Source organism: Chlamydotis macqueenii, chromosome 20 (assembly GCF_036417535.1).
Source record: "Chlamydotis macqueenii isolate bChlMac1 chromosome 20, bChlMac1.mat, whole genome shotgun sequence".
NCBI classification, from domain to species: domain Eukaryota; kingdom Metazoa; phylum Chordata; class Aves; order Otidiformes; family Otididae; genus Chlamydotis; species Chlamydotis macqueenii.
This window is the reverse complement of record NC_141575.1, coordinates 11,972,419-11,996,007: the sequence shown is the minus strand read 5'-3', so window position 1 is coordinate 11,996,007 and position 23,589 is coordinate 11,972,419. Positions and strand designations below refer to the sequence as shown.

General features: G+C 48.0%; 1 protein-coding gene across 11 annotated transcripts in view; it reads right to left on the bottom strand.

Annotated features, from left to right (window-relative positions):
- EXD3 (exonuclease 3'-5' domain containing 3) overlaps positions 1–23,589 on the bottom strand; it is a 285,931-nt gene that overhangs the window by 130,923 nt on the left and 131,419 nt on the right. For 8 of the 11 annotated variants that reach the window (XM_086763462.1, XM_086763459.1, XM_086763463.1 and 5 more), the window contains 8 exons: positions 18,217–18,383; positions 18,023–18,085; positions 12,637–12,775; positions 12,105–12,318; positions 8,966–9,075; positions 7,658–7,868; positions 6,373–6,539; positions 3,834–4,004 (listed from right to left, as the gene is read on the bottom strand). In XM_086763462.1, the coding sequence (XP_086619588.1) occupies positions 3,834–4,004; positions 6,373–6,539; positions 7,658–7,868; positions 8,966–9,075; positions 12,105–12,318; positions 12,637–12,775; positions 18,023–18,085; positions 18,217–18,383 (1,242 nt within the window). The remainder of the gene's footprint in view (positions 1–3,833; positions 4,005–6,372; positions 6,540–7,657; positions 7,869–8,965; positions 9,076–12,104; positions 12,319–12,636; positions 12,776–18,022; positions 18,086–18,216; positions 18,384–23,589) is intronic. The other 3 variants (XM_086763464.1, XM_086763465.1, XM_086763466.1) reach the window with 1 other exon arrangement.

Sequence of the window (23,589 nt, the reverse complement as noted above, 5' to 3'; positions counted from 1 at the left end):
CGAAGCCCCCTACCTGTATCTCAGGGTCTTTTAAAATGGACAGTAAACCGAGAGCTCAACAGCTGTGAACACTCTCAGCCCAGTCCTGCAGTGCACTTGGTGTATCGCTGGTATTTCAAACCTAGACTTCTCTTCAGCATTCTTGAAAACCATAAATTGTACAGAGTTATTGCGTGACCAGTAATGTGGCCTTAAGTTCCACACCAAGACCATCGACCCAATTTAGTTCATTAATGTAGACCTGTTTGTATCAAGGTCTCCAATGAAAGACATTTTCCTCCTGCTGACCAAACATCAAAAGCAAAGTCTTGATCTTCAAGGCAGAACAGTTCTTCAGCTGTCCTCTGTGAACTTATTCCGCAGACTGGCAGGGAGGGAAAAGACTAACAAACCTGAAGAATGTCGTTTACATCAAAAATATGGAAAAAGACATTCAAAGCCGAGATGAGATCAGATTCGCCCATTACATGAAGCTCTGCTCACTGCAGTATTTGAAGTTCCCATGGCTCCAAACCCATCCAGGGCAATTTAGACCCAGGTGCACATTGCTCTAACTGGCTCCTGAGATCCACCCAAGTCTGGTCCTCCTCTCCAACTCACTGGTTCACCTGGAGTTTTGGGGGGAGTAGGTGTAACCTTGCAAGGGAACCTTCCACACCGTGGCAGCTGCAGGAAGCCAGTTCTACCAGCCTTCTGGTTATTATCACACTTCAAAAGATACCAGGTTTGCCTTAGTGTGCCAATTATTCTTAGAGATGAGGATGATTTTGAAGAGCAAGAGCACAGTCCATTAAAAAAATAAAACAAACCAACCCACAACTGAACTTGAAGGGGATTTGAGATTCCACTAAGTCTCTTCTCAGAAATGAGTGACCTAAGAAACTATTAACATTTTCTTAGAAGCTTCTGCTCCACTCCTGAAGATCTACCGTAGTCACTTCAGATTGGTGGGTGATTCTTTAAGGTTAGTATAAGCAGCATCCCACTGCTCTACCCAATTCTGCAAAACCACAGAGAAAAGAACACCCACTGAAACTTTCCCACCTCCTTCCAATAGCCCATCTAGAAGGCCCAAAAGAGGTTCAGGATTCTCTGCAAAGAGAAGTTTGCAGATGACAAGCTGGAAGCCCTGGCTAGAAACACAACAGGCATAGGACGTGATTTAAGTAAAGAAAAACATATTAATTGGAAATAACATGTTGCTTATAGGAATAAGTGCAAATGCAAAGAGTGGCTTACCCCAGCAATGTCAACCGCACACACAGAAGGATGCTGTGTAAGAGAGATCCAGTCTCCGCGTTCCTTACCAGATGGAGTCATTCTTTACCTTGGGATGGAGTTGGAAGCTACTGGTGAGGAATGGCTGGATGCATACAGCCCTTCTCAGGAGAGGCCTCCCTCTCCAGTAGGGAGCCAGGCTTGGGCCAGCCTAGGCCGATACCCAAAGCCTTCCTCCCAGGATGCAGGACCGGAGCAGTGCTGCCAGGGAAAGCATGTGGTGACTACCCCTGGCTCCCAATGCACAGGCAGCTCTAAGTCAGGTGAAGGAGCTCATCCAGCACATCTGGTAGAAATCTCATCCCCAGCCGCATACCTGCTCTGCCAAACACTTGCGTGCACTGCGCTACAGCAGCTAGGATGTAAACATAACACGGGAAAAACGTTACTGCCGCCCCGACGAAAGAGAAGACCTGAAAAACGACTCAGTGCCCACGCTTGGACACACAGCTGCTCTTCCCAGAGAGGCCGGTGCTCATGACGGCTAAAATCTTTTCGTAAGGATGAACTGTGAGCTCTTTGCCTTCAGCATGAGGACAGATGTAAGTACAGAAATTTTCAGTACAAATTTCTACTATTTTTCCATTTTTAAAGATTTTCTGTGTCTGCACTTATGACATAACTTTTAATCAGTCACTTCTCCAGTCAAGTTCTAATTAAATGGCACCATTAAATACGCAGAATGCAAACTGGTGTCATCTCCCAGCAGCTAAATATGGGCAATGAGGGGAAGGCACTGGCTCGTGGTGCCGGAGGTCCTGCTCTCACGGGCTGGCAGATCTGAGATTGCAGATCTGGCAGGATAAACTTGCTGTGATGACTGTGGTCCGTGATAAAACATCTAGCCAATGATAGCAGCACAACACAAAGCAGTACGCAGGACACAGACTTCACATTTAGCCTGGGAATCGCGTTTCTCAAACCAATTACTGCCGCACACAGTAAAAAAACCCAAACAAAACAAAATCCATAGCTGCCCAAGCACAACCTGTACAGCTCTCAGGCTTTTAAGTCTGATCTCAGATAATAGAGTGTGAAGGACAAGACCCGTCTCCCTACCAATAGTTGAAGCCATTTTAACAACAGGAACGAGAACAATAAGGAGCAAATGCCAGGCAGAGCAGGAGTTGTCGGCTCAAGGAGATGTGTAATAGGACTGCTCAATCATTTTAGTGAAATGACTTTAACGAAGAACAAACACTAACTCTTACGTGTTCCTGGTGACACTCGTTTGAGACTGCGCTTGGACAACACCCGAACTGTCTATCTTGCGTTCAGTGACCAGGATCCAAACCCTTCCCCTGGCCTTTCCAATAACATTTACAAGTTTTTGGGCATAAGGTGGTCAACATTCAACTTTTATTAAATCAGGACAGATATAAAGCAGAGTAGAAGGAGTCTATTTTTATCTGTGATTATCCAAGCACAGATCAAAGGCTCTGCAATACAGTAACACTCCAAGGGCTTTTGATAGTGAAAGGATGTTTGTCCAGTCACCATAGAGAAAGCAATGTAAAACATCCTGTCCACAGCACGATAAGGTATCGGGACGAGAAGCGGAGACAGGGCTCTGGGGGGAGGCAGTGAGAACTAGTTTGTTTAAATGACTTGTGTAAGTTTGGCAGAGATGAGATACTAATTATTTCTGCAGAAGTTAGAGCCTGCCCAGGATTCAGGCCAAGCAGACAGCTGAAGAGGAAACATCCTGTGCACCAGGGCGGGTGATCAGTGCACGTTTGATAGCAACACACTGTGTGGGCTGGTTATCTCCATTTCTGGTGTAGTAGAAATATGTCTGAAATGAAGAAGCATGTCTCTCTCCTCTGAGAGGCAGAGGGTCAAATTTGTTACGGGAGTCCAGATCAATGTTGGTCCCCACGTATGTTAGAGACTCTTCCTTTCCCAAATATTTCACTGCAAATTGCGGCTGATCACCTTCGAGTCACCTCACAAGGTGGCAGACAGCTAGGACATCACATGGCAATTTATTATGGAAATCTTCCCTTTCTTATTGAACAGCCACCTTTTGATTATGGTTCTGCTCAACTGACCCAGATACAAGGCAGGCACATACCTTCCCTGTAAGCCCAAACTGGAGTCCATTAGAAACCTAAGTGAATTTTGGGTTCCTTTCTCTGATTTTTGTCTTGTGGCAAACACACCACCACCTCCCCACCAAAGACACCTAAGAGTGCAGGTCACATCTTTACACTCTGCTTATGTTCTTCTAACAACTTGAAACATCCCAGCTGTCAACGACACAAGCATACAGACACAAATATGACTTGAAATCACCACACTCTCTGCTCAGCTCCTCTCTCCTGGAAACTGAGAACCAAGCCCACGCGCTACTGTAGGGCCCAGCTAATACCAGCTGCCACGCGGTGCAGCTTCTCGGACCCAGCCCGAGAACTGGCTCTCACGGGGGCAGGAGGAAGCATGCACTGGGCAGCTCCTGCCAACCCGCTGCCTGTCCGGCACCAGTGCAGTTACGCGGTAGGCAGTAGGCCTTCCCCAGGGAGTGCAGATGGAAGGTACAAACACACAGGACTAACCTCGGCAGCTTTCCTGTGGTCGTCATCATTCTCCAGCATTCGGACATCTACACCAAGGCAGCGAAGATAGCGCCCGAGGCCTTGCAGCATGTTATCGCAGACTACACTGAAGTCCTTTGGGGAGATGGGAGCAGGGGGACACGAGGTCTCCTTTTTGGATCCTTTGCATTGCTACAGAAAGGTAGGAGATCCATAAGGAGCAGAACAGAACGCTGATTTCCAGCACATTTGTGTTTTGCCTCCCTGCATTCACCCGCCATGGCAAATCCAACTGTCCCCTACCATCAGTATGACAATTTCTCCCATGCTCTGCAACACCTTTAGTTCCTCCTTCATGTCCTCTCTACATCCCCCACCTACCGCTTGGGCAGGAGACAGCACATGGTGGGGCTAATTCTGAATTAGCCATTCACTGACTGGCAGGTGGCCACCCAAACCAGGGGTCTGTAGCCTTTCCCTGCAGAAATGCCAGCCTGGTCTTCTATGCTCCACACAGACATTCATCTTCAGTCACAAACACATCTTCAAGGCTGCTATTCCCCTGTCTAATCAGACTGCAAGTAATACACGTGTCAGAGTTATGATTTGGGAAGGGCATCTGACAGACACGGGGAGAAACAGGTAGACAAAGCAACCACGCCAACTTTGTTATCTTTGGAAGTTTAAAAATAGGCAGTGCCTGAATTCTGTTTATTTTATTTCAAATGTCTCTGCTGGGGGAGTTCCTGCAGTTGGAGGCTTTGTCGTTGGGAGGCTCCCAGAAGTACAATTGCTAAGTCCATGGAGAAGGGAAGTTATTAAGGAACCTCCAATGTTCAGCTTTTACCTCCAGGAACTTGAATCAGCTGGGATGAGCAAAGGACACAGCCACCACCTACACAGGGCCACACTGCCTTTGGAACCAGAGCTACTGCAGCACAGCAGATTGGCTCCGCGGGGGCTGACTCAGGCCTGGAAACGCTGTGGCGCACCATGCAGATACACCTGGGTCGACCGTGTGAACCAGCTCCGACCCATGCCCTCAGTCTGTGTGGCGCTGCAGAGAAGCTGGTAGGTGCACTCAAAGCTCTGCAGCACTGGGTAGACTGGACCGTCACCAGCTCCTGCAAGGACCTTGGGGGATGCAGCTGTGCCCTGAGACATCAGAGTGCTGCGGTAATGGATAGAGCTGCCCCTTCGATGTTGGGGTAGCGGGAAGACACTAACCCTGTGCTGCTGCTTCTGCTCACACAGATGTAAGTGAGCGGCAGTTGGCTCCTAGCTGGTGTTTATTCAATGGCCAGCAATGTCATATGTAGCTTTTTTCTCACGTTTCGTGCCAGCAGAGAGCAGAAAGCTTACAAAGGAGAACAGTGTCATTAGCTCCACTTCAAACAGTGGGACCAGGAAGGGTCTGGGAACGAGAGCTCGGCGTCATGCAGGACGCAGCGTCAGGAGAAGTCTGCTTTTTGAGTCCCAGTCCAGGTTTTACCAACTACCTCTCAGTTAATGAATCTGACTGTACAGAACACAAAGATGACCCGTGAGTTCCCAAGGTAATTCAAGCCTGAAGTACTTACTTTCCCCGTCTCTGCAGCAGCCAGTCAGATCTGTTGTAACACACAATATTCCCATGAACAGAGGGCTTAGGAAACTACTGAGCAGCTTTGTGTTTTACTGCCTAAGACTAATGGGATATTGTATATTTACACACACCTGATAAGGAAGATCCTGAAAAGGTGGCTGTAGTCCATAGCATCGCAGCCCACCCATGGGAGGGGGTACTGACTTCAGAGCTAAATACAGATTTGGGACTACTCAGAAGGATATTCAGCCACGGTGAGTCTTCTCAGTTAATAAACAAAACTGTTTTTCTGCTAATGTTTTCATAGGTGCGTAAACAACCACATGGCTGCATTTTATAAGTAAAACTTTATTACTGAGAGAGAAAGACTAGACATTTTGCAAGATATTTAAGCAGTCACACGGCTTCAAGTTCTGGCCGGTAGAGTTTTAAGGCTCTGGCACAACACATACTGCAGGAGGAGGCCAGTCATGGAGCACGTGGTCGTGGGCAGGGAGACAGAGATGAGCCATCAGCAGAAAGACGTTTTTCATGGATTTTTGTTTTTTAACTTTGCAGACTTCTACCCCAGACACAATAAAGGAGGCATTCCCAATATGAAGCCAGTTAAAAGCAAAAGTAAGGAAGTCGGTTTTGAAATCTCATTGATGCAACACCTAGGCCACAGAAGTAAAACCCACTCCACTGAGGAAACGTGGAAGGAGCAGATGAATGCTGCCACACAAATCTGCACTGACATCTCGTGAAGACAAATGAACCTAAAATTGCAGGGAAAGTTGAACCAAGGCACGCAAAGGAGAAAGCACATCTTACCAGTAAAGGGGAGGAGCAAGGAAGACGTTTGCTGCAATAGTCCTGAGAACGGACTACAGACAGGCATGCCAGGCATAGCTAACAGTATGACTGAGAGACAAGGCAACATATGATTTGCAGGGGTCTTGAGCAACATGGAGCCCTTTGAAGATGTTTACAAACCTGTCCAGAAGGTGAAGGTATTTCTTGTTTATTCAGCTGCTGCTTTGCCCTGGGTTTCATGCTTGGTTTTCCCACCAGGGTCTCAGTCAGGTCTGAACTCAGACCAAAGCTCGCTGGATCCTTACAGAGCTTCTCATAGATCTCCAGCAAACAGTACGCATCTGAAGCTGAAAAAAATGGAAAATGAGACTCAGCTGGTTTCATTCAAAAGTAAAACAGATGTTTTCCTGATGCAAGGAAGAGCCCTCCCCTTTGTAAACACCACTGAATGCAAATAAGCTGTGAAGCTCCAGCTTACTGCTGTCTCACTCCACACCTTCACTGATTCAGTGAGCACCTAACCTCACAGGCGTTCACAAAGAGTCAAGGCAGAGGACCTCAACCAGCCACAGGCTCTCTGCTGTCTCTGACTCTAACGTAATGCAAATTGTAGTGCGGCTGTTCAAACCGCAGTTCCGATAGCTTCAGCCAGCCCTCTTTCCCTCCACTGTTACTGAGCAGTGCCTTGCCCACGGCCTATTACTGCATCTCAGCTATGGGAAGGTGACTTCCCCATTAGATGCAATATCTCAAAAAGTAATAACTGAGTTGTTTGCAAACACCTGCCCACACACACTGCCATGTGGCTTCTATTCCTTGCAACGGGAACTGTCTAAGTCTCCAAGCCAGTTTTACAAGTCCTGGTGATTAACTTTTGTGGGAACTGTGTCAACTTCAAGGATAGCTGAATTTAACAAAGGGCTGGTTTGCTTCAGTAGACTGTCCTTTGATGCCTCAGGAAAAGATTTAGACTCAGACTTCTGACTCTGGGATAATCAGCAATAAACTCCACTGGTCCCGCCACAGTACCGATTCTGTGCTGCAGCCTGCGACACCGTGTCTACCCAGTTTTAACACTGCTCTAACAAGCACTTCACTGTGAGGAATGAACATAGCACTTGATTCCCAGAAAAGCTGTGAAATGAGGCAGAAGGAAGTGGACTTTCTTCCTTTCAGTTACTGAGAAGAGTTTCCACTGAAGTGATGTTTCATCAGACAAAATCTGCAAAGCACAGGAATTCTTTCATAAGGGAAATAATGAATCACTGGACAGTTTAAACTTCACCCATTAAAGCCATGTCCACAAAAGGACAAACATAACATGTGTTGGCTTCTCTGAACAGGAACTAATCTTCAAAGTCATTTTCTTTGTTTGCTACTTCACAATTTTCCTGGTGACAGAGAACACAAACGCAGCCTGTAATGGACAATCTGTAGCACCTTGCCAAAGAGTCAGTGGCCAGACCTGCATAGAGGATCTGCTCCTCCCGGAGAGGCCGTTTCTCCCAGTTAGACAGCTGCTCTGTTTTATCTAGAGGTTTCCCCAGCACATGTTGCACCAAGAGGCTGAGTCCTTTCTCCGGCTGCTTGAACCCTCTGTCCTCATAGCTCTGCTCCGGGGACAGTACATTGACCTTCCGGCCACCCTTCTTCCAGTCAATGGAGCTCTTCTGCAGCTGATGGAAAGAAAAAGATATAAAACACATGGTTATAAAACAACTTCTACAAAACCTCCTATTCCAATGGGTGCAGCCATGCAGCAACCCTATCGTTTTTATCTCTTGCCTGGTGTGTTGAAACCAATTGTCTCAGACAAGGGTTGGGATGGCATTAGATATACACAGTGTTTGGTTATTTGTTTAACAAACACACTTGCTGGAAAGAAATCTGTTTCGTAGCCAGGGAAGAAAAAAAGTGCACTGTCAGACAGCATTGCATCAGAGCAGTGGGGCTGTGATGTGACTTCTCAGAGGTCTGCTGGGTGCCCAGCCATGCTGGAGGCTGTTGGGCACCAGCTCAACAAAAGAACAGCAGTGGTAGTTCAGTACCTTTCTCCTCCTAGTTCCAGTGAGAAAAGGTATTCCTGCAACACAGCGGGCAACAGCCATTCTGCAGTTGCCACTTCTCAGATTAAACTGAGGCAACAGCTGTTGCCAGGTACTTCAGACCCTGCAGCACTTCCCAGGCTAAGCTAGCAGTCCCAATGATCTAGGTTTACCCCAATTTTACCCATTAAATGGTTGTCCTTAACATTTCTGCAGACTGCTCAAAACTGTGTGCAAACCCAGAGACAGCTGTACTTCAGCTCAACAGAAATTCCTGTGCTGAATCCGCCAGCAGCCCTCCTACGAACGTTACAAGTTCTCTACAAATCATTAACTCCACAATATCTGCTTCAATATCGCATGATCTTGGAACATCAGCATTTCTACAAGAATTTACTCTTACCAAGTTCATGACTTGTGCTCAGAAACCTTGTCCTAGCTGCATGGAGCTATGTCTCTATTACGATTGCTTTTTCATCGCTTTTATAAAGGCTATGAAAAAGAAGTTATTAGTATATCAAGCTCTAACTTTTTAGTTGATGAAAACTAAATGCTTCTGTGTTTCTCTACAGAATCACATTACCCTTGGAACCACAAGCACAAGAAGGTCTATTTATTAATGTAGCCATCTCCCTGCCAATACAGTATACAAAAAGACAGTGCTGTGAATTCAGGACAGTTATCTATGAGCGACAGAGTTTTCCATATCTTCATGTGTTCATCCTTACTTGTTTGTCTACTGTGAGTAGGTCCACCACACCTTGCGCTTGCTTATTCGTGTCTTTCAAAGCAGACCATGTGGCTGCAAGGCTGCTGAGGTCTCCAGACATCCCATAGCCTGGAGAGAAAAAAAGCCCAAATCACACAGGTAGGAAAACTCAAATCATGGCTAATGCACCACAGCTTTTTCTAGTCAAGAATCAAAATGCTGACAATATATGTATAAACACTGGTGGAAAGACTGTCCAGACAGGGAACAAGGCAGACTCCTGTCTCTCCTGTCCCTAAGAGATACTCTTGCAGATCAAGATTGGGAGAGAAGAGGTGGGTGAAAAATGCTGAATTTAAGATAGAATCATAGAATGGTTAGGGTTGGAAGGGACCTTCAAAGGTCATCTACTCCAAGCCCCCTGCAAGGAGCAGGGACATCCCCAACCAGATCAGGTTGCTCAGAGCCTCATCCAGCCTGGCCTTGAACGTTTCCAGGGATGGGGCCGCCACCACCTTTCTGGGCAACCTGTTCCAGTGTTCTATAACTCGCATCGTAAAAAATTTTTTCCTAATTTCTAATCTAAATCTACCCCCCTCTATTTTAAAACCATTACCCCTTGTCCTATTGCAACAGGCCCTCCTGAACAGCCTCTCCCCATCTTTCTTGTAGGCCCCCTTGAGGTACTGGAAGACTGCTATCAGGTCTCCCCAGAGCCTCCTCTTCTCCAGGCTGAACAGCCCCAACTCTCTCAGCCTGTCCTCATAAGAGAGGTGCTCCAGCCCTTTTACCATCTTCGTGGCCCTCCTCTGGACCTTCTCCAACTGCTCCATGTCCTTCTTGTGTTGGGGGCTCCAGAACTGGACACAGTACTCCAGGTGGGGTCTCACCAGGGCAGAGTAGAGGGGCAGAATCCCCTCCCTCGACCTGCTGGCCACGCTCCTCTTGATGCAGCCCAGGATGTGGTTGGCCTTCTGGGCCGCAAAGGCACACTGCCGGCTCATGTTGAGTTTCTCGTCCACCAGCACTCCCAAGTCCTTCTCCTCAGGGCTGCTCTCCATCCATTCCCCGCCCAGCCTGTATTTGTGCCTGGGATTGCCATGACCCAGGGCAGGACCTTGCACTTGGCCTGGTTGAACTTCATGAGGTTGGCACAGGCCCACCTCTCCAGCCTGTCAAGGTCCCTCTGGATGGCATCCCTCCCTTCCAGCGTGTCGATGGCACCACACAACTTGGTGTCGTCGGCGAACTTGCTGAGGGTGCACTCTATCCCACTGCCCATGTCGCCGACAAAGATGTTGAACAGGGCCGGGCCCAACACGGACCCCTGAGGAACTCCACTTATGACCGGTCTCCACATAGACATTGAGCCGTTGACCACCACTCTCTGAGTGCGGCCATCCAGCCAATTCCTTATCCACCGAGTGGTCCGCCCATCAAACCCATGTCTCTCTAGTTTAGAAAGAAGGATGTCGTGTGGGACAGTGTCAAAAGCTTTGCACAAGTCCAGGTAGATGATGTCAGTTGCTCGTCCCTTGTCCACCGATGCCGTCACCCCGTCATAGAAGGCCACCAAATTGGTCAGGCACGATCTGCCCTTGGTGAAGCCATGTTGGCTGTCATCAACCACCTCCTTGCTCTCCATGTGCCTTAGCATGGTTTCCAGGAGAATCTGCTCCATGACCTTGCCAGGCACAGAGGTGAGGCTGACCGGCCTGTAGTTACCCGGGTCTTCCTTATTCCCCTTTCTAAAAATTGGGGTTATGTTCCCTCTCTTCCAGTCATCGGGGACCTCACCAGACCGCCACGACTTCTCAAATACGATAGCCAGTGGCTTGGCAACTTCATCCGCCAGTTCCCTCAGGACCTGCGGATGGATCTCATCAGGTCCCATGGACTTGTGCACCTTTAGGTTCCTCAGATGATCCCGAACCTGCTCTTCGAGTACAATGGGCAGTTCTTCATTCTCACAGTCCCTGCTTGCACCTTCTACAGCTTGGGTGGTGGGACAGGAACTCTTGTCGGTGAAGACTGAGGCAAAAAAGTCATTGAGTACCTCAGCCTTCTCCATGTCCTGGGTAACCAGGACACCAGTTTCCTTCCGGAGGGGGCCTACATTTTCCCTGGACTTTCTTTTGTCCCCTACGTACCTATAAAAGCTCTTCTTGTTGCATTTTATATCCCTGGCCAGATTCAGTTCTGCCAGGGCTTTGGCCTTGCTTACCTTATCCCTGGCCACTCGCACAGCCTCTTCGTAGTCCTCCCAGGCTACCTGTCCCCACTTCCATCCTCTATAGGCCTCCTTCTTTATTTTCAGTTGGTCCAGGAGCTCCTTGCTCATCCACGCCGGCCTCCTGGCCTTTCTGCCCAACTTGTTCTTCTTTGGGATGCACCTCTGCTGAGCTTGGAGGAGGTGCTCCTTGAATATAGACCAACTTTCCTGGGCCCCTCTTCCCTCCAGGGCCGCCTCCCATGGCACTTGGCCCATCAGGTCCCTGAAGAGGCCGAAGTCCGCCTTCCTGAAGTCTAGGGCAGAGAGCTTGCCATGTAGTTTCTTTGCTGCCCCGTGGATCTTGAACTCCACCATGTCATGGTCACTGCAGCCAAGGCTGTCCTTTAGTTTCACATCCCCCACCAGCCCCTCCCTGTTGGTGAGCACAAGGTTGTCAACGTACTTAAAACCTGCTAAGTCAGTGAAAGGCAATTATGAATTTGCCCTTGAACTTTGGGTTTAACAACTCCTGCCAAAAGCCTCCAAACAGAATCTGAAATGAGGTAAGGTAAGCCACAGAGCTCTGGTGTCCAGCACAAAGGCTCTGGGACAGGGTCAGCAAATCCAGCAAGCTCTGGATGGCAGACTTCCCTAGACCACTGAAGGTCAGGTGCAAGTTGGGGTTTAGCAGGGAACTAAGACAATCCCAAGACTGAGGGGGAGGTTAAATCAGAAATATTGGGGACCTGAAATGGGGAGACGTTTCTATCATTCCCAGTTACACTGGTCACCTTGCTTCCTGGCATGGCAGTATTTAAATACCCAGGGCTACAAAACCTGATACTGTGACAACTGGATTTAGAGAATGATAACTGCAAGAGCATCTAGGAATTATACAAAATAAGCTGTGTAAAGACCCAAGGTGGGGAGAAGAGACGCATGTTACCTAGTTTAGTGATGGCTGCATCTGAAAAGAGCATCTGGATGAAACGTGGAACCTTCTCCTTCTCACCCTCCATCTCAGCTTCCTCGAGGAGCCGTGGCAAGTCAAGCAGGAACACCTCATCCTTCAGAGCAATCTGAAGGAGGGATACACGGGGCTTCCCGACCATGCCAAACGAAGGCCTCCACTCCATGTCAATGCCAACAACCTGCCCAGGCTGCAACACAGACAAAAGCCTTCTTCACTCAGAGACTGGACAGTCCCTGTCCAGAACACCAGCATTTCCTTTCCAACAACTGCATCTCTTTGCTAGTGTGCAAACAGCTACAGAGACAAGAAACTCTCACAGCACACCTGAGCTACCTCTGTGGAGACCCTTCTGGGCACAGCAGTTCCCAACGTGCTCCCCAAATGAGACAAGCCTGAAGGAAGCTGCTGGTCTTGACTTGGGAGGGAGACATTTGATGGCAGTGGCCCATCTACAAGGAGTTTCTTCTCCTTGACCCTGCAAAGTAAACACCAGACTAACACTCACCCGCAGCACCTTTTCCCAGCACTGCCGTGTCTCTTCCCACGTCTGCAGCAAGTGAACATTTGCCCGTGGAATAGGAAGCTGGTAATAGTCCTTCTTCTTACTCTCTTCATAGTTATCTGCTTTTGCAGCCTCTTCTGCCCTGCACAGAATCAGATGCAACAGCCTTAAGCCTTGCAATGAGAGGAAATCCTGGACTGGAGGAACATCAGGAAGTCTTAATGCCCTTATTTCACCCTGGCCCTGTGTTTCCCCATGCCACTCAACTCTTTCTTACCCTCTCTTTCTTCACTTTCCCTGTAATCTCAGTTTCTTTCACCTTGACTCATGCTCCCTTTTTTTCCTGTCACAGAAACAGCTCTGTATCCATGACCTCCCCACGCACATGCAGTGTGCCCACTGCAGAGAACATCCAAACTGAAATGTGTGCCGGAGCCAGCGTCCCAAGCCCTGTCCTCAATGCTCAACTCTCCCAGAACTGATGTAACTGGGACGACAAAGCTGGGCAGCTGTTTCCACATTCAGAGATAACACATTTTAGATTCACTGCTTTTTGCCCTCAAGGTTAACATGGAAGTCTGCTAGCTTCCACGGCGTAATACATAACAGAGAAGTCAGCTCTGATCAGCACTGTGTCCAAACAGGAGCTTCCCACTCCCCCACAACATAAAGTGGCTCAGAAAGAGACTCTCAGACTGCTCCACACCAAGATCACTGCCAGCTGGGAAAGTGTGAAACTGCCTCGTCATTTTGTAGTGCAATGGCTTGGGAAGGCTTCAGGGACCTCCCTGATACTATCCAGCTTCTTCTCCTCCATCCTCTTCCCTGTAAAATGTCCACATAGGTTGCACAAGAACAGTTGTCCTACATTGCACAGGGATAACATGAGAAAAGTCCAGAAATAAAGTTTCAAAACCTTCTATATTTAGGGGAAGACAGTCAGCTGAACGCACAGAGCGAGTGCTTTGCTTTTGCTACTCCCTCGATTTGGGTTTCAGATGGCACTACACAGAGAAATTCAGTATCTGTGCGTTAACACCCTGGGAATGTTGGAAGATGCCAGCAGAAATGAGCTAACTGATTTCCTACAACAGGATCTTACACAGCACATTTTCTTTTCAAAATGCAGCAGTCTCTTGAAATGGCCTTGTAACTGGCAGGTCAGCATATTGCTGTGGTGTCTCAGCCAGATGATGCAATCAAAGGAAAGAAACTAATAAAAAATATCCAGCTATTTTGGACACATCACAAATTTCTGGGTAGTCTCTTTCCCACAGAGACTTGAAATAGTTTATTATTTGAGAAACTATTTACCAACCTTATGTTTAGGGGACTGTGTGACTAATTTTGCAGCCCAGCAGCTTTCACTGTACAAACACTCTTTTCCGTGGGTTTGTGTGCACGAGGAAGTCAATATTTATGTAAAATATTTAATGAAGGTGTGCAGTCTCAGGTCTCCAGGAATATTCTCACCTGCAGAGTTCAGGAGCCGCATGCGGTGTGACGAGTGGCAGAGATGATGTCATTTATACGCTGGTACCACCTTGTTCTCTGCAGCGTGAACACGTTCCCTGGGAACCTGCTGCTTTGTTAGCTCAATAAATAAGGCAGACAGGCTGTTTTATTAGGTTGTATGGCTCCACTGATTTTATAGAAGCTACTGCAGCAGGTATCATGACTGGATGAGCAAACTGGGGCACAACTCCTCATGAATGGCAGAGCACATTCTAACTGGCATGCCTCCACTCCACCGTACGTGGACGGGATTCCCAGAGCAGACAGATGTAGAGATGTTTTTTATCTTTCTAGATAGAGCCACAGAGTCTGTGGCTAAGTTACACTCCTGTTAACCATCCCTTTGTGTTTTGAGGGATTAAATCTCATTCAGAAACCTTCTGACTCCCAACTGGCGGCTGGTGTAGCTTCAGGAGAGAGAAGGAGGACAGCTCCTGCAATGCATCAGAGCTAAGCAGAAGCATGTTCTAGACAAACAAGAGCTTCCTGTGCTCCAAGAAAGCCACGTACCATCTGGAGAAGGGGGCCTTTGCAGACAGTGTTTCGAGGGTGATTACATCTGTGTCACATTTCCTGAGGTTACATGGGGCTTGAACATGAACCAGTGCAGATCTGCACTAGGAGAAAGACCAGATCCATGAAGCTCAGCACATGAACTATTCATCTGTGAGACCCTCCCAAAATCATCAGCATTAAAAAATAATAATACACCGTGTTCTTATTCACCTTCTACATAATTCAAGTTAGTCCAATCTATGCTCCAAAACAACGACTTTTAGTTATGAGAGCTGCAGTTTTTAGAATCACAGAGTCACAGAATGGTGTGGGTTGGAAGGGACCTCTAAAGCCCACCCAGTCCAACCCCCCTACCAGGAGCAGGGACATCTCCAACCAGATCAGGTTGCTCAGAGCCCTGGCCAACCTGGCCTGGAATGTTTCCAGGGATGGGGCATCCACCGCCTCTCTGGGCAACCTGGGCCAGTGCTCCACCACCCTCAGTGTAAAATGTTTTTTCCTAATATCTAATCTGAATCTCCCTCCCTCTATTTTAAAGCCATCACCCCTCATCCTGTCACACCGGGCCCTGCTGAAGAGTTTCTCCCCATCTTTCCTGTAGCCCCCTTTAGGCACTGGGAGGCCGCTCTCAGGTCTCCCCGTAGCCTCCTCTTCTCCAGGCTGAACAGCCCCAGCTCTCTCAGCCTGGCCTCATAGGAAAGGTGCTCCAGCCCTCTCATCATCTGTTTGAATAAACACATCTTCTAGGAGATGGAAATGTGCTGTAATGTCAAAGACAACAAACCTGATGATAAATCTGTTAGGGTAGGTAAACTCACTCAATCTCAGGCTTGGTCTTCTTAAAATGGTCTCCTTATTCCCTAGTGAGGTGTCAGCATTAACCAGGCAGCCAGCGACAGATTCTAACTGTCAGCTGGAACCCAGAATTCTGACATATGACACCAGTAGGAATGTCCCACACTAAGAATGTAAGGTAAAAGGAAGCACTCAAATCATCTGCATACAACTGCGCGTTCTGCACTAACAGGACAAAGCCCCAGACCATGCAAGGTAGCAGGTGACGTGGGTGTGCAGATTTGTGCACCAGCCACATCAAGAGCTTGGTGTGCAAGCTTCCAACTTGCTATCCAGGGAGCAGCGATCATCAGCTTTCTGCTGGCTTTCTTCCTCCCCAGCCCGCAGTGTATGATGTCGTCATCAGCTCCTCCTGGACACACAGGCCATTTCAAACCACATTCAGCTTTCCACACACACTAAGAAGTTCAGCTCCATACAGGAAGTCACTCCCCTGTATTCCAGGCTTCAAGGGCTATGTTTGCAGGATGCTAAAGATATGGGCTATCAGCTCGCACTAAGTTGTCAATAGTTACCTCTCGGTAGCAGTCAAGATTTTCCCACAAACTTTCCTCTCATCTCACCTGGCTTCTAACTAGGAACACCAATCTCCATGCTAAAAAAAAAAACCCGAAACACTTCACCAGTGAGGGTAAGAGAGAGACACCAGGCAAGTGGTGCCAAGTCCAGTCAAGCTCAACACCTTGGAATAAGGTGACTGATGTGTACAACCATGGATGTGTACAATGTCCTAAGGAACGCAAAAATTACCACTGCTTCCTCTCTTCTGTTTTTGACAAAAGCCTTGACTCTACCTGGAAACACGTGACTGCTCCTCGAATGACAGCGAGGCTTTGAGCCATGCTGCACTCCAACCGCACAGCCCAGAGCCCTCCTGCGTTGCCGTGAGCATTCAGGGACAAGTCCTCTTCTGTGCACAGAATGCAATTAGATGAATTCCTGCACATGAATGAATGGAGAAAATGCTGCTTGACTGCAGCAGGCCAGCAAGGCGACTGCGTAATTACTCTGAACCCAAGGACTGTGGTAGCCTGCAGCCTTGCAGGAGTTCATCTCAGGAAAGTGCGTGGGCACTGAGGCTACCGGGCTGTGTGTTGATGTGACTACCAGCCAGACTGCATCCAGCCCGAGGTTCCAGATCTTTGGAGTCCTGGGTGAGATCCTAACAGTACCCTCATGCAGTATTATCTGCAAGCTCTGCAGTTTCTCAAGACTTGCAATAGCCTGCATATGTGCAAGCTTTTCTGCAGGGGAAAAAAAAAGAAAGGTTTATAAAAGGGTGGCAAACTCATCTGTCTCCGAATAACTTCCCTAAACATCTTGTGGACAGAGTCACTGAAGCATGGCAGATATACCATCACTCATGTGAGTATAAAAGTGAATTACTGGGGCTCAGCACATCATTTGCTTTGAGTCATTTTTTCAAATGTAGCCTTTCATCCTCCGTGCAGCACAGCTGAGCAACTGCCTGGAATACTGTTGCATGAAGAGGATGATCCTGGGCCATCTTCTCAAAGAGATGCAGCACAGAATACCCAGAACCAGAACTACAAAGCCCTGGTACTCCTCCAGATCTAGCTTGCTGGCGGGATCAGACAGCTCCGCACAGTGTAGGTGGCTACACGTGCCTTCTTAAATTTTGAGCCTCTTTTCAACTTTGCACAGCTTTGTCTACACATACCATGGAACCTGGCCACCCTCTTCCCTCCGTCCTTCCCCTCTGCTCCTCCTACACCAGCAGGTTCACAGAGATCCTTGACTGGGGCTGTTTGCACAGTTCTGTGCACTTGAAATCAAGGAGTTGTAAGAACTCTTCATAATATAAGGATTTTTCAATTCTTTTTTTGTACCTCTGCCTTCGTACTCATGTTTCAGGTCATGCAACAGGATGAAGCTTGCACTGGGGGAGGGACTGCAGCTACTGCAGCCTGATCTGCTGCATACAACATGGGGGTCCAAAGCAGGAGTGGAACAACAGCACGGTGTTACTGGGATTGCATTAGAGGAAGAAAAGGGGACAGAGACTAATTAGGGAGCTAAAGGCTTCTTCAGCTCACTTGACAAATTTGTGCTTAAGAGTCTGGTTTTATCCCAAATTCAATTAAGGTGAATCTTTTGGGATTTGAGCCCAAATGTCAAAAATTCCTATTACTTCTGAAAGCTTTGGATGAGGCAAAAACTACACAGTGGGATGAAAAATGGCTTATGAGCTGTCAAAGGTGGAAGAAAATACAATTAGAAAAATTTAAGGAACTTTAAAATTATTTTCTGGGCCAGAAATCTAAAAGGCATTAAACCAGATTACAGTACAGTGAGGGATGCAGAGTACACAGAAAACTCTGACAGATGTGTAATCAACTCAATAAAACAGATGCATATTCAGATCCTACCCACATCACTTCATTTGTGCTGTTGATCTGGCAGAGGGAGTCTGAAGATCCCTCTGCAGCATGAAGCAATCTCATACAGCTTCTATGTATGGAGGAGCGGGTTTAAAATGTACCTGTCACAGACATTTCCAGGCTTGTGAAGAGCAAATGCAGCATGTACATGGCCAAGACCTGATCTGAGTAAATGGAGGAAGTTTTTGCAAAATTATCTCCCTAAGGAAGCATTATGGCAGATTATTTTAAGCAAATATGTAGTCCTTATATGATAAGTAATCTACATTGAAAAGGCAGGAAACAGAGTGTTTACCTCTCCTGGATCTGAAGCTTTTGAAGCTCATCAGCCACTCCAGAAGGTAGCATCTCCACGGGCACATTGCAGCGTTGCGCCCATCTTGCCACTGTGTTCAAATCACAGTAACTCATTAGCAACTGCATCAGGTGCCCTTGAAGCCATCGATTCTCTCCAACTGTGCTCTGAAAGAGGAATCAAGGGTGAAGGAAGACTGTCAGTGCAATTTCCATCACGGGTGTTTCCACCCCCTCCCAGGCGACAGCATCCTCGAGGGGATCCTGGACAAGTGCAGACAGGAGCAAGATCCCCCCCACTGCAGGAGTGACTTTGTCCAAGCCCAGTGAGTGCTGCACTTCTCTGCCAAGAGATGAAGAGCACATACTTTAACTGAGAGCTCATCAGGGCACTCGGGTCCCTGTGACAGCATGGCTGTTTGTTCAGGGAATACCACTGTGCAGTGCAGCACACAGAAACCAGTGTAAAACAACACCATTTAGCCCGACTGACCAGTAGCATATTGTTTGCTCAGACAATGATTATATTAAGCAAAATCAGAACAAGTGACTGACCAGACAGGAAAGGTTGTTGGGCTCATTAGGCAGGTAATTATTGAAGAGATAAGAGTTTGGATTGTTCTAGTTCCATTCTGTGCCTGCATATGGCCCTGAAGTGATGCTGTGACTTGATGTCCTGGGAGAGGCAATAGGACGCTTTCGTCTCCCTCCAGGTAAGTGAGTAGCATGGGGTCTCCTCCAGCCGTGGGAGTTTTTGTATGGGTAATTAGGATTGCCAGTCAGACACGGGTTACAGGTTGGACACATTAGCAAAACTTTCCTGAGCAACAGATTTTGGTGTTCACAGCAAGGAAAAGGCTCGTTCATCAGCCCACAGCCCATCTGCACGCACCGCTGTGATAACTGGGGCACCAGGCCCCTTCTCCAGCAGCGTGGCACAGCACACAGCGCAGTCAGACGTCCTGTGCAACCAGCACGGGCACAGCCAGCGCTGTGGATGGGGCCCAGGGTGAGAGTGGTGTCCCCCTGCATTGGAAATAGGTTGTGTGAAATGTGCAAAGTCCTGCTTTGCACTGATCGTAAGAGGAATCCAGAGCAGTTGCTCCAGTTGTGAAGAACTAGGGTTGGGTGCAAGAAATTCCCCCTTTGTCTCTATTCAAGGCCTCTGTGGATGTGACAACCGGATTATTTCTTCAGCTATACGGACAAACACAACGATCTCGTGTGTCGCCGTAGCAGCCTGCGTTAATGCACCTGCAGACAAGGAGGGCAGTTTAGGACGTTCCCCATTCCCAGCTGTTTTCAGGCAGACGCGAACCTGCGTCCGTGCAGAGCCTGGGGGCACAAGCACAACCTCATGGCTGCCTGTGGTTGAAGCCCAAATACCCAGCTGTGAGCCACCGCGGCTGGAGCCCGGCACACCGCCCGCCCTGGCACAGGGAGCAGCCGTGGGCAGGAGCAGGGCAGACAAACTGGGCCCATAACAGCCTCCACTGTGACAGCTGGACTCACCAAAGCCCTTCTGTTCACGCTTTTGGTGAGTGCCTGCTGAGGCATCACGGCACAGCAGCTGTAAGAGGAAACAGGGACACGGTGACACCGACAGCCACGACAGCTACACGGGGGTGGGAATAGCCCTTTCCTCCTGCCAGCCAGCCCTCCTGCGTGTGCAAATATCCCAGAGCCACTGCAGCCAGATCAGCAACTCACTTCTCTTGCCAGGCTGATTTACTCATGGATTTGCCTTAGAACTTCATATTGTCAAGAAAACTTAATTGCTAAAACAAGTTGAAACTCTACATGGTGGATCAGGATCTGCAGCTATGCGGCTGTGTTGCTGCTGGCACTGCTAACAAGCATTTTTCAGTGTACTGAAACGCTCAGACACGCACTTAAAGCCCATCCTGACCCGCCGCACACGCCACTGCCATCTCTCCCTCGCTGCCCACCCAGCAGCGCTTGCAGGGTCAGAGTGTGCTCCCCAGGGCTGCAGGCACCTCGCTCCTTCACCACGCGTACAAACAGAGCGCGGCCCGGCCGCAGTGGGCTGGGGCCACGGGGCCCCATTCCTCACATTCCTTCAGAAACTAAAACGTGAGAAGTTGTCTTCAAAGCAGACACCCTGCACAGAGATCAGGAAACAAACCTGTTGATGCCCCCAAGGCAAAAGGGAAGGAAAAAAAGAAAGCAAAAAAGCAAAAAAAAGAACGGCCCAGCCCACAGAGGTGCAGGAAGGGGCAGAGGCCTGGAAGAAAGGGCACAGAGGAATCTAGCGTCCCAGGTAGCACACAGGAGAAGCTCGCTGCTTATAAAAACTGCTTCCTCAGCACTAAGCCTGCACCCTCGTGACTCTGCCAAATGCCAAACCACATTTCTTCTCAGGGCTATGTGGAGGAATATTTACTGCTGCTCCCAAGAGGCTGGTGGCACAGCAAGGGGCCACTGTCAGCAGGACGGGGGTCCGGCAGCTAACCAGGGGAAGAAGCAGGAGAAGGAACCGAGGGAAGGGGCAGAGCAGGAAAGGATACGCTACCACGTTCACGCTTCTTGCCCTCTAGATTTCCTCCCGAATCTTTCCTCCCACCCATGCCAGTGCTGACACTTTGTGCATCTCTCGCATCTCTGCCTCATGCAGCTGAGCTCAGCCAAGCACCTAACACGTGAAGGTCTGAATAACTCCTCCTGTCACGTTTGCCAAGCCACTTTTCAGAGTCCTTCCCAAAAAGAACATATTTTCTTATTAACATCACAGAGCCTTTCCCTCTTCTAGCTTCCCCTGTGTCCGTCCCATTGTCTTTCTGCCTTTTTTCTAGAACACAAAGTCTTTGGGGCTGGATCTCTCTTCACTTCGCCCAGAGTCAATTCTTAATAAATCTCATTATGTCAGCTCTATTTCTGGAAATAATGCGGTGTTTTCTTTTAGTTCTAATGATAACAGATTTATTCTTTCAACCACAAAAACAACTTTGGAAAGAAGGTTAATCTCTCCAGAGATATTACATCTTGCATTCTGAATCAGAAAATAGCTTGCTTTGTTTTTTACTGAAAAAAACCCAACTTTGCTATAAAGGGGAAAGGCTTCCACCGCAACAGCTTTGCAAAAAGCAAGAATGTGGAAACTTTGGCCCCAGAAGATGTGGGTACAGACGCAGAGACAAATGTTTCACTAGGGATGACATTTCATGTATTTTGTTTTCAGTAAACGAACACTTTTCAAGAGGAAACTGGCACAGCTGTTGTGATCAACACCAGTGACACCTCTGAGCAGGGAAAGGTTTTATATACCAAGAGGCTTGTTTACATCCCTCTCTGAATTCTAGACATATCGTACGTTCTTTAATCCATAGGTGCACACAAAAACTCCTGTCACCAACAATAACCCATGATTAAAGCTTTCCAAAATGTTTGCTGCAGATTACCTACCCGTTCTTACCCTTCACAACGCTCACAACCAGCCCAGAGCAAGCGCAGGAATGTCCTGATCTTAACCCGTAGCATCAGCAGTTCCTCCATGGTTATCAATAATTTTGGATCCAAATATCCAATATCTTCTTTGGAAGTCACCCTAGCCAGCCCTGGATTTCTTTTATCTGTATGTGTTAAGTTGCATTTCTCTCCGATACAATTCTCTGCTTTCCCTCAATATCTTTTACGGGAGAGTGAAGTTACTCACACCAGTGACACTGGCTATTTGCAGAGTCAGATTTTCATTTAACTTTTGAATGTCTTGGACGATTTCCCGTGTTCTTAAGTGCTTCCAGAATCAACAAAAAAAAAATCCTGTTAGTGTAGAAAAAATGTCAAGTAGAATATTTTAGAGCCAGCAACTTTAAAAACGGAAAAAGAAACTTGAACTTTGAAAAGACAAAACCACCGTAAGCAGTGGAGGACACCAACAGCACTTCTGAATTCACTGCGGTGCTGCAGGCACTGTGCAGACACCTTTGGTTAAAGATCCCCTGGAACATCCTGCTGTGTTAGTTCCATTGTTACTTTATTTGTGCTCGAGATTTCTGTTTTGAAGTCAGCGCCATTTGTGCTACACAGAGAGATGCTGCGGCAGTACCTCAGCGAAGGGAAGTCCTTTGTGCATGAGATTGGGGCTGGGACCCTCAGCGCCAGCTAAGAGCCAGTTCCGTGAGAGAAGGGGGATCCTGACTTCAGGATTTCCTACGTAGATGGCACTTGGATAAAAGATGCCAACTTTACCCACGCTCCTGAACAGGGTTTCTGATGAAAGCAGCAGGCCACTCACCCATGGCCAACGCACAAAGCCAGAAGCATGAGAAAGCCGTGCTTTCTCACCACTCCAGCCGCTCTCTCGCTCACAGGCACTAGCTGCTCAGATGCACTCATTTATGAACTGCAGAAAAACAAAATAGCCTCCATTCACATCCCAGAAGACTGACTTTCAGATAGCAATCAGTGCGTCACTGACAGAGCCACACTTCAGTGTTCTGGAGGCCATTACCACATCAATGGCGGGGAAGTGGTCTTTCTTCTCTCTTTCAACAAAGCTTGGCAATGTGGCTCCCCGGGGCATGTTCACACCACCTAGCTTCAGCTTTGTGAATCAGGAGACTCAGCTTCGCAGTCTCCCCATGCAATCAGCTCTTCCGAAAGGGGATTCAGAGGAGTCTAACTTAAAATATCATTCGAAGGAATCAAGGCAAAGGCAACTCCTAAAGCCAGTTTGCCCCTGTACTGAGGCTCCTCACAAGGAGTTCATTGTTCTTGAGCAACCTGAGTGAAGCTGCTACTTGTGATGAGTAGCTAGGACAATATTGTGTGACGGGATGCATCTGCCTCCATTTTTCTCTCTGCAGCTCACACAGTCTTGCCAACACAATTCCTTGTGCAGAAGTCCAGATACCACTACCAAATGACGACTAGAAGAAAAAAGCCATAAACCTTGTATTAAAATTCACCCAGCTGACTGCAAAGCCAGTTGCATTTTAGCCAGCAGGCTGAGGGAGGTGATTACTCCCCTCTGTTCTGCACTTGTCAGACCACCCCAGGCACGGTGCCTAGTTTCGGCATCCCAGTGTAAAAGAGATGCTGAAAAATAGGAGAGTTCAGTACAGAGCCACTGAGATGGTTAGTGAGTTGGAGCACTTGATGTAGAAGAACAGTCTGAGGGAGCTGGGCTTGTGCAGCCTAGGGAAGGCTAAGCTGGGGATATGTGGAAATATAACCACTCTCTTCAGTTTTATCACGGGGGATCATAGACAAGATGGAGTCAGATCCTGCCAGAAATTCCAGTCAGGCCTAAAGGAAAAAAAAAGGTGACAGTGAGAGTGGCTAAACACTGCAGCAGGTCTAGAGGGACTGTGGAACCAGACAGGGCCCTGCAACATCTTATCTAAGCTGGCCC